The sequence below is a fragment of the Rhinolophus ferrumequinum genome, chromosome 26 (assembly GCF_004115265.2).
Source record: "Rhinolophus ferrumequinum isolate MPI-CBG mRhiFer1 chromosome 26, mRhiFer1_v1.p, whole genome shotgun sequence".
Classification (NCBI taxonomy): Eukaryota; Metazoa; Chordata; class Mammalia; order Chiroptera; family Rhinolophidae; genus Rhinolophus; species Rhinolophus ferrumequinum.
This window is the reverse complement of record NC_046309.1, coordinates 5,385,795-5,399,644: the sequence shown is the minus strand read 5'-3', so window position 1 is coordinate 5,399,644 and position 13,850 is coordinate 5,385,795. Positions and strand designations below refer to the sequence as shown.

The 13,850-nt window shown below is 41.2% G+C and overlaps 1 protein-coding gene across 1 annotated transcript in view; it reads left to right on the top strand.

Annotated features, from left to right (window-relative positions):
• CNTNAP2 (contactin associated protein 2) overlaps positions 1-13,850 on the top strand; it is a 1,530,550-nt gene that overhangs the window by 987,358 nt on the left and 529,342 nt on the right. Inside the window, exon 12 of the mRNA XM_033098968.1 lies at positions 8,861-8,980. Within this exon, the coding sequence (XP_032954859.1) occupies positions 8,861-8,980 (120 nt within the window). The remainder of the gene's footprint in view (positions 1-8,860; positions 8,981-13,850) is intronic.

Genomic DNA, 13,850 nt, shown 5'->3' with positions numbered 1-13,850 from the left:
GCAGTAACTTTCTGGCTTGAGGAGGTTAAGGTGTTAAGTGATAAAGAAGTTCCCCAGGTAGGGTTAAGACTAGAGGGCAGCATGTATACTTCCTTCTTTTCTCTCATCACCCGGAATAGAGGAGATCAGTGCAGATTCACAGACAGAGAAGATGGAGCCACGGGCAAAGCGAGAAGGAAAATGAAGAAAATGATCTTACATTCTCTAAGGACTGGCTTTGAGAAGGAGCGATAAGGAAAGGTCTTCCTCTCCTCCTCCTGGAAAACTCCTGTCCATTCTTGAAAACTCAGCTCGAAGCGAGTTCACAAATGAAGTCTTTCCAGACTGTCCTAAGCCAATTTAACTAATCCTTCATCCAAAGTCTCCTAGTACTCTGTTTGTATCTCTCTTATAACACTTAGACAAGCAGACAGAAGTTCCTCTCTCAACACGTCTGCCCCCATGTATTAGATAGCAAACTCTGCGGAGCCTGAATCTACGATTCATTCATTTTGTTTTTCTAATTTCTAGTAGAAAGCATAGCATTAGATCTACTATCACATCAGTAGATATTAATAAATAAATTAATTTGAAATAGGAAAGGAAAAAGGGTCTGTTTAGTTCAGCGTTATATTGAATGGGGAGAAGATCGGCCCTAACACATCTCGAGTCAATGTTCTTATTCTTGAATTAATGAAACACAGAGTGAGAGGGAGAAGATTAGACAAAGCAATGAGGCATCAAGTAGACGGAGCAGGAGACAACATAGGCAACCTCTGGAGGACCTGAGCAAGTCATAGGTACCTAGGGTTGCTGAGCTCCATTGTAGAGACCTATTAAAATGGGGAGGCATGTGTTTGTATGCCCATTTGGTTTTACAGGCGTGTTTTCCCCACCTCGTAGTCTTCTATAAGCTGACAGTAATAATGAAGAAAATACATGTAGCGCTTGTCCAGATTGAGTCATGAAATGCAGAACAATTCGATGTCCTGTGGAGTGAGGTTCAAAGAATACCAAGCGTGGACGTTGACATCATCAAGTGATATAACAGTCATGGTGCCATGGAGACAAGAAGTTGTCATTTTGTGGCTGGCTTTGCAAGTGTGGATTCCCGTGTAAAGTAGAGCCATGGAGCCGATGTAAAGACTGATGGGACTTAGGAAAGACGGGCCAAACAAAGGCAGAGTTGGGCTGGGAATGGGGAGGAGAGAGAGTAGAAATGAAATAATAAATACAGATTTTACTCTAAATTTCCAAAAAAAAAAAAAAAAAGTTGAAGAACTTCTCAAATAAGAGAACTACAAGCTGTTATTATTTTTTTTAATGGGAAATCAAAACTTCTTTTTCTTCTAAATCACCCTTTTCCTTTGAGACTTGAACAGGTGAGAGACCCCATTCGATGATAAATGACATCTCCTATAGAAATTGCATTCATGGAGAGATCATGACAGAATAGTAGCGTGCAGAATATCTGTTTTGAAACCCACACTCTGTTTACCACCATCACTTGCTGTGTGCCAATAATGAGACAATAGGTCCTAGGGGAAATAAAGTAGTTTACTCAGGGCGTGCATTCAAGCCTAAAAATAATATTATCCAAAGAGACAGGGAACATAGGAGGTTAATATTCAAGTGTTAATGAGGACTTAGCTATTATCAAGCTTATATTGTGCTAATTAAAAATAATTGCACGGCCCGAGAATTAGGGAGCTTTCACAGGGGAAGGTCTCAGGGTCACTGCTGCCTCTCAGTTTCCATCAGCTGTACCTCAGTCGTTACCTCGACAGGAGTACTGAGATTCCGAGAAAACTGGTTTCTCCCACCAAGAGCACCAAGGCCTGATTGAGATCAGAAAGTCAGTTTCATAGTTTCAGATGAGAAAGATCTCTTTCCAGTGGAGAGACTCGTCTTTTAAAGACGGATTAAGGGCAGAAGGTGGCTCAGTCATTAGGAGGGATCAGAATAAGGAGGGTCCCAGAGACCATCATATTTTCAGTACCACCAACCGGATGTACCCCAGGCCCTTTGCAAGAGCTGAGAACTACTATTTTGCTCTTTCGTGTGCATCCACATTTGCCATGTAAAGGCTTCTTTATTAATTCAAGGGTAGTGTCTCCAGGAAACAGTCTCCCTTTTTAGCATCTTGTCACCTGGTCCCTACGGCAAGTCTATAGTAAGTACGTGGTCACCTCCAACATAAGAGACCAGGAAACTATTGATATCCAAATGCAATGTTGCAGCATTTATTAGCAAATGATCTATAAAGTTATTGTAGGTTTGTTTCCAATTTTATATCAAAGTATTGGAAGTGAACTTTTCTGTGTAGTCAGGAAAAGATTACTTAAAGCTTCCAAAGATAACCATTATGTAAGAGTTCATTTTTGACTTGTAATTAATTTGCTAACACATTTCAGCCTTGGCTACTTGCGTGAACCAAAAGCTTCACCAGGTACTGAAGGATGTTTGTACCTCATGTGTCATTTCCTCCCTCAAAGCCTGACAAGTGGGAACGGGTGGGCGAAGGGAGCCTTCCTCATCTCACAGCATCAGCGAAGCTCAGAGAGCTGTTACTTTGTAGCTCTCCTCGTCAGACCGTGTACATAAGTGGCCAGAAGGAACTATTTTATCAGAAAGGTCTTTCTCTCTTAAAAATCAAGGAGCACAAAATGGCAGAGAGCCCTCCCCCACATGGCCCGTAAGAACGCTGGGAAAGCTCAGAGGGAGCAGGAAGGACAGAGTGGCCCAGCGAGTGGGCGGCTGTGTGTCTGTTAGTTTCCCAGGGCTGCTGTACCAAGTACCACAAACAGGGCGACAACAGAGACATAGTGCCTTACGGTTTTGAGGCTAGATGTCAGAAATCAAGGTATCTGCGCGGTTGGTCCTTCTGAGGGCTGTGAGGGAGAATCTGTTCCCTCCTTTCCTACCAGCTTCTTGTAACCTCAGGCATCCTCTAGCTTGTAGTCACTTTGTCCCTGCATCTCCGTGTTGTCTTTCCTTTGCAGGTAGTCATCTGTGTCCAAATTTCCCTGTTTTATAAGGGTGACAGTCAGGGTGGATCAGGGCTCACCCTAACGACCTCATCTAACCTGAATCATCTTCAAATACCTTATTTCCAAATAAGGCCACAGTCACAGGTACAGGGCTCAGTACTTCAGCATCTTTTGGGGGGATGCATTTTCAACCCATAGCAATGTCCTTTTTGTATCATCAGTGTGTATGTGAAAATTGAAGCCATGGCACAGAGTTACAGATCGGGGCTTCCTGCTCCCTTCCCAGGGGCCTGCCCCGATATCTTAACATCTTTCTTATGCAATATCTTAATCATACCTCCTACAACCCTTCTAGTAGCCTTTGCAGTAGCCTTCTAGTGGATAGTAACTTTTTATAATTATTGTTTATACAGCTACCAAGAGATATATTACACACACACACACACACACACACACACACACATTTTATGCCCTTAACATCTTTTATTTGGGAGCTATAGATTTTTTTTCTAAGATGTTTATTAAAATATAGCTAACATATAATATTATATTAGCTTTAGGGGTACGCCATAGTCATTCAACATTTACTGACCTAAAGAAGTGATCACCATGATAAGTCCAGCAGCCATCTGTCCCCATACCACACTGTCACAATATCATTGACTATATTCCCTATGCTGTATATTATTACATGCCCAAGACTTATTTGTTTTATACGTGGAAATTTGGACCACTTTTTCCCCTTCACGCTCCCCTTCCTTTTTTAATTTTTCAATTACAGTTGACATTCAATATTATTTTGTGTTAATTTCATGTGTACAGCATAGTGGTTAGACAGTTATATGATTTATGAAGTGACTCCCCCAGTTTGTCTCGTACCCACCTGACACCGTACATACTTATTACCGTATCATTGACTGTATTCCCTGTGCTTTACTTTGCATCCCCCTGACTGTGTTGTAACTGCCAATCTGTACTTCTTAATCCCTTCACTTTTCTCTCTTCCTCCACCCCTCCCATCTATTACCCCCATAAATCTAGTACCCGTCTCACACCATCCCTAATTATTACAATATTACTTCCTTTCCTTGTAATGCCTCCATTTAAAAGGTCACCCAAACCTGCTCACTACATATGTTGCCATTTCCCACCCTCTCTGTTTGCGTTTTCTGCAGCAATCCAGACTCTTGAGCGCTCACCTCTCCTGGGGAATAGCTCCTCCTTTACCTGCTGCCCGAACTCTGCCCAGCCCTGACTTGATGCTGGATTTCCCAGCATGCCTTAGGCCTGTTGCACATCTTTGCCCCTAAACCCTCTGCTCTCCCCTGCCTGTGCAATCCTTCAGAGGCCCCTGCCCTGTCTGCACTGAGCAACGGCACCACGTCTCCTTGGTTGTCCTCGGTCGAGGCTGGGAGGGCAGAGAGCACGTGTTGTGTACGCTTCTACCCACGGTCAGAGAAGCGTACACAACAATATTGTGGCTACTTCATGGCCATGTGGACCTTTCATGTTCTGTACAAACATTTGACCTTGTTCTTCTGTTTAGTACTCCTTTTGTTAATCTCATGTACAGTGGGAGTACATTAGGTGTTTAACAAAATGTGTTCTCAAATCTATCGGTCGTAGTATTTTTATGTAGCTGTGATAGGCAGAATAATGCCTCACCCACCCCTGCCATACGCCTATTTGTAGGTTCCTAACCCGTGGAGGCTGTGATATGCTACCTTATATGGCTCAGGGACTTTATGTTTACAATAAGGGCCTTCACATGATGTTAGTCTGTGTTATCTGGGCGGACCTAAGGTAATCAGAAGGCTCCTGAAAACAGAGAGGTGACAGTGAAAGCAGAGAATTCGAATGCTGGAGTGGGAGAATGACTTCACCAGCCACAGCTGCCATTGAAGATGGAGAAATGAGACAATGAGCCAAGGATTGCAGGTGGACTCTGGAAAGTGGAAAAGGCACGGAAAAAAAATGGATTTTCCCCTAGAGTTGTCAAAAGGAACACAGCGCTACCTACACCTTTCAATTTAACCCAGTGAAACCCAGTCCAAGGTGCTGATCTCTACAACTGTTAAGATACGATAAATTTGTGGGTTTGTTTTTTTTTTTTTATTAGTTTCCGGTGTCATGAAAAAGGTGAAAGCATTACTACAAATTGATAGCTAATTTGTGTTGTTTCAATTTACTAAGTATTGCTTATTCATTACAGCAGCCATACAAAACTACTACATTAGTGTTTTCCCGTTTTCCATTGCACCTAACATGACATTAGACAGGTAACGTTCATTACTTAATGAAAATGATTTGTATTTCCCTAGTAGCTAGTGAAGATGGGCATTTTTTCACATATCTGTTGGCCGTTTGTCTTTTGGGGAGAAGTGTTTGTTCAGGTCCTCTGCCCATTTTTTAATTTGTTTTTTGTTGTTGTTGTTGAGTTGTATGAGTTCTTTATATACTTTGGATACTAGCCCCTTGTCGGAGGCACTGTTTGCAAATATCTTCTCCCACTTGGTTGGTTGCCTCTTTGTTTTGCTGATGGTTTCTTTTGCTGTGCAGAAGCTTTCTAGTTTGATACAGATATTTTTGCTTTTACTTCCTCTTGCCTGTGAGGTCAAATTAATAAAATCCTCTCTGCACCTAAGGTTCATAAGTTTAGTACATATGCTTTCTTCTATGTAATTTATTGTTTCAGGTCTTATGTTCAGGTCTTTGGTCCATTTTGAGTTGATTTTGGTACGTGGTAACAGCAGCCTAGTTTCATTCTTTTGTGCGTGGCTTTCCAATTTTCCCAGCACCATTTGTTAAAGAGGCTTTCTTTTCTCCATTGTATGTTTTTGGCTCCTTCATCAAAAATTATCTGCCGATGTATATGTGGGTTTATTTCTGGGTTCTCAGTCCTTTTCCATTGGTCTGTGTGTCTATTTTTCTGCCAATACCATGCTGTTTTGATTGTCGCTTTGTAGTATAAATTGAAATCAGGGAGTATGATACCTCCAGCATTGTTCTTTTTTCTTAGGATTGCTTTGGCTATTTGGGGTCTTTTGTGGTTCCATACAATCTGATGATTTTTTTGTTCTATTTCTTTAAAAAATGCCATTGGGATTTTGATGGGGACTGCATTAAATCTGTATATTGCTTTGAGTAATATGGCCATTTTAACTCTGTTGATTCTTTTTTTTATGAGTTTCAGGTGTACAAGACAATGTAATAGTTAGACATTTACATCCCTCACAAAGTGATAACTCCCCACCCCCGACCCCCTACCCCTCTGACATTGTACAGTTCCATTTACTCTATTCTCTATGCTGTATTCCACATCCCGTGAATATATATATATATATATATATATATGGAATTATAGTTGACATTCAATATTATTCAGCTTCAGTTGTACACTGCATTGGTCAGGCATCTAACACTGTCCCTGAAGTGGTCTCCCTAATAATAATAAGACATGTACCCATCTGACACCCTACAAAATCTTTACAACATTATTGAGTATATTCCCCAAATTGTCTTTCATATTCCCATGGCAATATTATGGCTACTAATTTGTACTTTCTAATCCCTTTCTTCTGATCCATGAACAGGGAATATCTTTCCATTTCTTTGTGTCTTCTTCAATTTCTTTTTATAATGTTTTATAGTTTTCAGGGTATAGGTCCTTCACATCCTTTAAGTTTATTCCTTGGTATTTTATTCCTTTTGTTGCAATTGCAAAAGGAATTGGTTTTTGTTTTTGTTTCTTTTTATTTCTTTTTCTGAAACTGCATTGTTAGTATATAGGAACACAATGGATTTTTGTACATTGATTTTGTATACTGCAACTTTACTGTATCTGTTTATTGTTTCTAATAGTTTTATGGTGGAGTCTTTAGGGTTTTCTATACAAAGAATCATGTCATCTGCAAAAAGTGACAATTTAACTTCTTTATTCCCAGTTTGGGTGCCTCTTATTTCTTTCTCTTGCCTGATTGCTCTGGCTAGGACTTGCAGCACTATGTTGAATAACAATAGTGACAGGGGATATCAATATCTTCTTCCTGATTGTAGAGGAAAAGCTTTCAGATTTTCATCATTAAGAATGATATTAGCTGAGGGTTTGTCGTATGTGGCCATTATTATGTTGAGGTACTTTCCTTCTATACCCATTTTATTAAGTGCTTTAATCATAAATGGATGTTGTATCTGTCAAATGCTTTTTCTGCATCTACTGAATTATCATATGATTTTTATCCTTTATTTTGTTTATGTGATGTATCACATTGGTTGATTTGCATATATTGAACCCTTCTTGTGCCCCTGGAATGAACCCCACTTGATGTGATGTACAGTCTTTTTAATGTATCATTGTATTCAATTTGCTAGTATTTTATTTAGGATTTTTGCATCTGTATTCATCAGAGATATTGGTCTGTAGTTTACTTTTTTTGTGTTATCTTTTCTGGGTTTCAGTTTCAGGGTAATGTTGGCCTCATATGCACAATGTGCTATATAAACAATATATTATTACACAATTGTACACGTGAAACCTATGTAACTTTACTAACCATTGTCACCCCAATAAACTTTAATTTTAAAAAAAGGAAAGAAAGAAAATGAGTTAGGAGGTAGTGCCTCGTCTTCACTTTTTATATATGCGGTTCACAGTTGTATTTGTGTTGCTTACTCCACTGCTCAACACACCATAGGTACTCAGGCACTATTTGCACAAGAAAGGAAGTGAGGGAGGAAAGAAGCATTAAATAAATCAAAGATTTTAGAATTGTTTTAGTTTAGTGTTGTTGTCTAAATGAAATGCCATTGAAGGTCAAACATCTTCAGAGACAAGAAACCATGGAAAGCCAAACGGCGGCACAGAGAACCTGGAAGAGGAAGGTAGAAAAGGAGGTCCCAGTCAGACCTCCTACTTCATAATTTAACAAGCAATAGATCCTCGGCGTGTGAACTCAAGTGCACTTTACCAAAAGACTCCACTACATATACCTATATCAGAGAGATTCTTACCAGAAATAGTTCTTAGTTTTGTAAAGAGATCTTTCACATTCATCGTACGTGTCAGTGTGGAGCTGTTTAAACAAAGCTTTCACAATATTTTAGAGTTCTAACTACAAAGCAGACATGTAAATGTCCATTTCGTATCGCTGAAAACAGGTGCAGTCTCTCTGAGAAGAAAAGGTGTCAAGAGCATGGAAACAAAGGGGAAAACAATGAAAAATAACCTATAATTTAATTATATTGATGCTAGCTTTCTTCACACACTAGATTTGATATAGTTAAAGCACTTATAACAAATAAAATGAAGCAGGGACCTTTCTTTTCTTCTTCCTGATATAAAGGAAGATTAGAAATTTCATGCTATTTGAGGGAAATTTATATTATCTATGCAAAAAGGTGTGTATGTGTGTGTGTGTGTGTGTCAGTGTGTCAGACACAGAGAGACAGACAAAAACAAACAGAGAGACAGACAGCGATTTTCTCTGGTCTCTTAGTTGATAGCCCAACAAAGCAGTCAATACCGATGGGCTTTCAAAACAACATCCCTTACAGTGAGAAGATGACATCTATGCACTATAGATTAAATATTTTTTCAATGATCATGAGCCCCAATGCAACAGACATTACAGTTATTTACAATATATTGATTGTTTTAGACTTTTTCCCAGCTATAAAGTCATAGTAGGCACTTGCTCTTTGTTTGTTATACGTCAGAAATGCTTGTAGAGTAATAACCAAATCATGAATTTAAACACAGAGAAAAGAATGTTCATTCCAGCATAGAGGACACACTTCTCAATAGCAGTTTGCCAGTGTTTGATATGTTGCTGGGGCATTTATCTGGGGAGCCATTTATTTGTGCTGTGCTCATATAAGATATTTTGTTCCAGCTATCTATGAGCCTTCCTGTGAAGCCTACAAACACCTAGGCCAGACGTCCAATTACTACTGGATAGATCCTGATGGCAGTGGACCGCTGGGGCCTCTGAAAGTTTACTGCAACATGACAGGTAACTATAGCGTATTTATGTCTCATGAGCATTGCTCTTCTGTGTGTAGAAAATAAGTGGTACCACTGAAGTTTGTGTCTTCTGTGCTGTATTTTTATCACAACATGCAATAAGCTTAATATTATTAGATGAATGGTGAAATATATTTTGAAAGCAATGATACCTTCCAAAATAGTACTTTTTAGAAAAGCCTACCTTCTGACTAGAACAATTAAAAAAAGAAAAATCGACATGTAGGGAAAAGCCCAGAAAGTGAAACAGCAAGGTTGAAGTCCACAGAAAGAAAAGGCTCACGAAGCCTCCTCCATGAGTAGCCGAGATGGAAGAAGTGTAGCATCACCCAATTGTCCATACTGTTAGAGGAAGCTCACAGACCACCCAAGACCTCCCCCTGTTCCTCTTAGTTATAGAACGAGCCCCTTCTGGATGCCGAAATCCTCTCTAACAATAGCAAAACTTCGCTGCAGCCTTCATGAAAATTATCTAAGGTTTTCTACTTGGGAAGAGAACCTGGTGTTTCCTCACACCCTATTGAATTCCAGGACCGTGGAATGAGACTGTGGGTTATTGTAAACTCCACAGCTCTGTGTAGGATATAGAGCTCTCGGGGGAGCACATTTTCCATCAGACACTCGGTGACATCTTACCCTCCAGAATCCCGGAGGAGAGTATGAGGCAGGCAGTGTTTAGTGGCTGCAGGAGAAGGTCAGCCGTTGCTGTGAGGTCCTGAGGAATCTGATGAGAACAGTGATTTTATGAGCCTGCGGATGATGGTGACTCACAGACTGTGTGCCATGTGTCAGGTGTCCTGATAAATCCTTCACTCAGAATGTGGGTTTGTATCCTGGCTCCGTGAATCACCCGATGTATAATCTTGGGCACTTTATTAACTTTATTAAACTCAATAAGCCTCTGTATGTTTGTCTATAAAATAGGTTCATAGTAATACCTACCTCGTAGCGTTATTATATGAATGAAATAAGAGTCTGCGTCTGGTTCTTAGCATATTGTCTGGCACACAGTAAGCTTTAAAGGTTACCAAGAGTAGGGTAATATTACTTTTTAAGGATCATTGAGTTAATAACTTGCTTATGTCATTCAGACAAGATTCAAATTCGGTTATGTTTGAGGCCAATGGTTTTTAAATCTTGATATGCTTCAGAATCACTTATGGAGTTTTTTGGGTTTTGTTGTTTGCTTTCCCCTACAAACTGGTTGGGTCTACCTGTGCAAACTGAGTAGGTGTGAAGTCGGAATAGGGTTGTGCAACTAGAACTGAGAACCCTACACCGTGCCAGAGGCAAGCAGACCCCTGCGGGGAACTGCCAATAGCAGCCGGAAGCCAGGCGTGGCACAGAACCGGAGGGAGAATGATGAGCGCATGAGTAGAGGATGGAAAGTGTACAGCGAAAATGGTACAATGGCAGCTGTCGCCTCAAAAATTTCCTTGCAAACCAAAAACTCTGAGTGTGCCCCCGAGAAGGCATTCACTTACCAGAAAGCTTGATGATCTAAGAGTTCGCTGGTTGTTGGACCTGACAGTGTACTCAGCGACGTTCTTGTTCACTTTCAGTTTAATCTTACTTGAAGTAAAGTATAATCTATGAGAATTTGATTTAACCTATAAGAATCTTGATTTTGGTTTCAAGGAAATTATTAACCTCTAGGGAAATCAGGGCAGCCTGCCCGGGCTGGGACAATTAAGAATTTCCTTTAGTTATTTTCCTGTATGCATTTCAAAGGAGAATTAGAAAACACAACAAAACTATAACGAATACAACCATAATGAATGTGAGGAACACAGCAAATGAATGGCTGGCTTACTTTCGGGAGAGGTTACCTCTCTGTATATGGAAGCCTTCACTCAGAAACACGGATCTCCTCCTCCCTTCCTCCCTTCACGAGAATGACCATAGTTTCCCCCAAACTCTAGGCACAGTCTGAGCAGGGACAACAAGTCCTTACAGTGAGAATATGTGTCTTCTGTCACTCAGGAGAGTTATGAACATCAGAGCGTCAGGGACCCTTGGAGGTCAGCAGGCACTCTTTGGCCCCTTGCCACCCATTAACCCTTCCTTCTCTGGAAGGAGCATGAACTGCGCATCATTAGCAGAGCATGGCACCACACAGCTTGACGTGGGCTGTTCCATTTCCAAGAGATATATGTTGAAGCAGAGGAGGGCATGCCAGCATGAGTGGGTCTATGACGTCTTGCTGTGTCCCTCGATGTCTCAAGACATTGTACACGCACTTTATTTTATGGCATTTCTGTGAACGAACAGAGCTATTCCATTTCCCAGGGACCCAAATGTGATGGGGTGTTTGTCACTGCTGCATATGTTACATATTTCAAAAATGGAAGCAAGACATCTTCTCTGGGGAAGAAGCAATGTCTTGGCTGTGGTCAGTCTCTCAGTGCAGGAGCATGTGTCTGTCACTTTATAGACGTAGGGAAAATTTTAAGAAAGGGGACCTCCTGGCAGCTAATATCTGATATAAATTTGGGTAGAAGCTAAGAAGAATATTCAAGTATACCTCTGGGGTCCTTTTTCTGGGTTCTTTTCATGTGTACATTCACTATGTGCCAGGGACTGTGCCCTGTGAGAATAAATGGATATGATAAATGCCTTCCCGATGATCACAATAGTAGGGAAAACAAGCATTAAAAAGAAAACACGTAAGTAATTTTTCTATAAAGAAAAATAACGGAATTGTGAGGAGCAATTGATTTTGGATAGAGGATTTAGGAAAGGCCTCACTAAGGCAACAGTATTTTAGCCAAAATATAAAGGATTACTATAGAAAGAGACAAGGCACTCAAAAAGGCAAGGATGGGAAATGCGGCCTATAGGTTAACACCCAAGGCATGAAAGAGATCGTTTTCTTGCCAGGACCTGAAGCCTGGAGCATAATGAGCCTAAGGAGGGTCTTAAAATGAAGTGGGAAGAGAGGCAAGGGCCAGAGCAGCACAGGCAGCAAGGGTGACAGTGAGGCACAAAGGTTTGGTTTTCATTTGTTCAATTATTTTTCAGTGCCGTGGGTGGGAATCGATGGAGAGCTTCAAAGCTGGGGAGTGAGAGGTCCTGAATGAAACTACCACGTGGGGTGCTATAAACAAGAGCAGGGAGAGTACTGGGACCAGTTCTGAAGCAACTGTATGAGGCCAGGGAGGAGGTGAACTTCCATGGACCGGATGGAAACTGTTTAAATGATAAGAAAGAGATGGATTTTTCGTCTGTTTTGAAGGTGGTATCCTCAGAATTGGTGGCAGTTTAGAGAAGCGTGATTAAGGACAGTTACCAAGACTACATCCTGAATATCTGGATTGAATAACTAGGTGGATCTCAGTGCCATCTGGGAGATGTGGAAAATTAAGGGAAGAACAGATTTAGAGGAATTTCAAGAATTCAGTTTTGTCCTCGTTGATTATGAGGCACCATATGCCATCTAAATTGGGATGCAGATTTTGTAGTTGGATAAGCCCCCAGAAGGATGTTTGGGTTAGCGATATAAATGTGCTGATTGTTAGCATATAAAGACATGAGAAATGATAACATCACTTAATGGATGATGGAAACAGGGGAAAGACACCTGAAGAATGAGCTCATAGGAACTCAACAGAGATCAGGTGTTTGGTGATGACAGGGTCTGTAAGTGTGTAGGAGAATGTCACTGAGAGCATTTGGGGGAAGAAGGGGTCACCCGTTTAGAAGCTGAAGTGACTTCTTGGGTCCTAGAGGATGATGAAAAGGTTTGGGGGATGAAGAGTGACTCTGAGTCAGTGCAAACATACTGCAGGCAGGGTACCGAAAGTTAGACAAGTCACAGCAGGCGGGATGTAGGGGGCGTGGCAAGGCCAGAAATGATGAACCACCAAGGAAGGACCTGCTCAGACAACTCTGGGGACCCATGGAACGGGCGGCTACCCTGAACTCAGGGACCAGCAAGATCTTCCCATGAGCTGAGCCTTCAAGAACAAGTGGGTGTTATGAGGCCCAGAAACGGAGAGAAAAACAGATCAACTTATAAAATGCTTCACATTGGATGAAAAGCAGTTGAAACTTGATCCTCAGGGGACAGCAGGCAGTTGACCATATTGTAATTTTAAAGCAGGGCTCGGGCAGGAGGGAATAGGACTCTCCAAAGGAGACCCAGACACAAAGCAGGGAGACAAGACAGAAAGCCCAGGAGGTGAAACGGAGATTTAAGGTGGTGGCCCTCAGATAAGGAGAGGATGGGGTGAGATGGGTCTTTAGAAACTGGAGTCGACCAGACTGTTGTTAGTGAGATAGGAGTTGAAATGCCATGCAGAACCCCCTGAGATGAGGCGCAGGAGAGCAGGGACAGATGAGAAAAGGCCAGGAGTCTCTGTTGCCTTCAGGGCCTGGAATTCAGCCTGGCAGAGTTGTGCTGTGGGCAGATACTGTCCAAACCCCCTCCAGACCTTCCAGACGTCAATCTGTCTCTCAGTCTCGGTTTCCTTGAGGTGTAGGAATTTGAATGAGTTGATCTCTATGCTGCCTTCCATAAAAAAAAAAAAATAAAAGTAAAAAAGGAAAAAATTATTACCATGGAACATGAAAGGAAAATATCACTACTTACAGTCAAACAATTTAGAGGCGAAATCCTCTTGCCTCCAAGAAGCTTGGATTTACTCATTTCTTGGCCACGTTTGACATAAATTGGCACTCCTCATTTTTTTCATAAGGCCGTTCCTCTGCTACGCAATTCTTTTAACTATAGTTCAGAGCCACAGTCCTGGGAATTTAGGGGGCACCCCAAATGACAGAGCACTTTATGGACTGTGCACTTGACATTGAGGAGAGGAAATATTCACTGAATCCTTTGTCAAAGAATTCATCATTCTGTG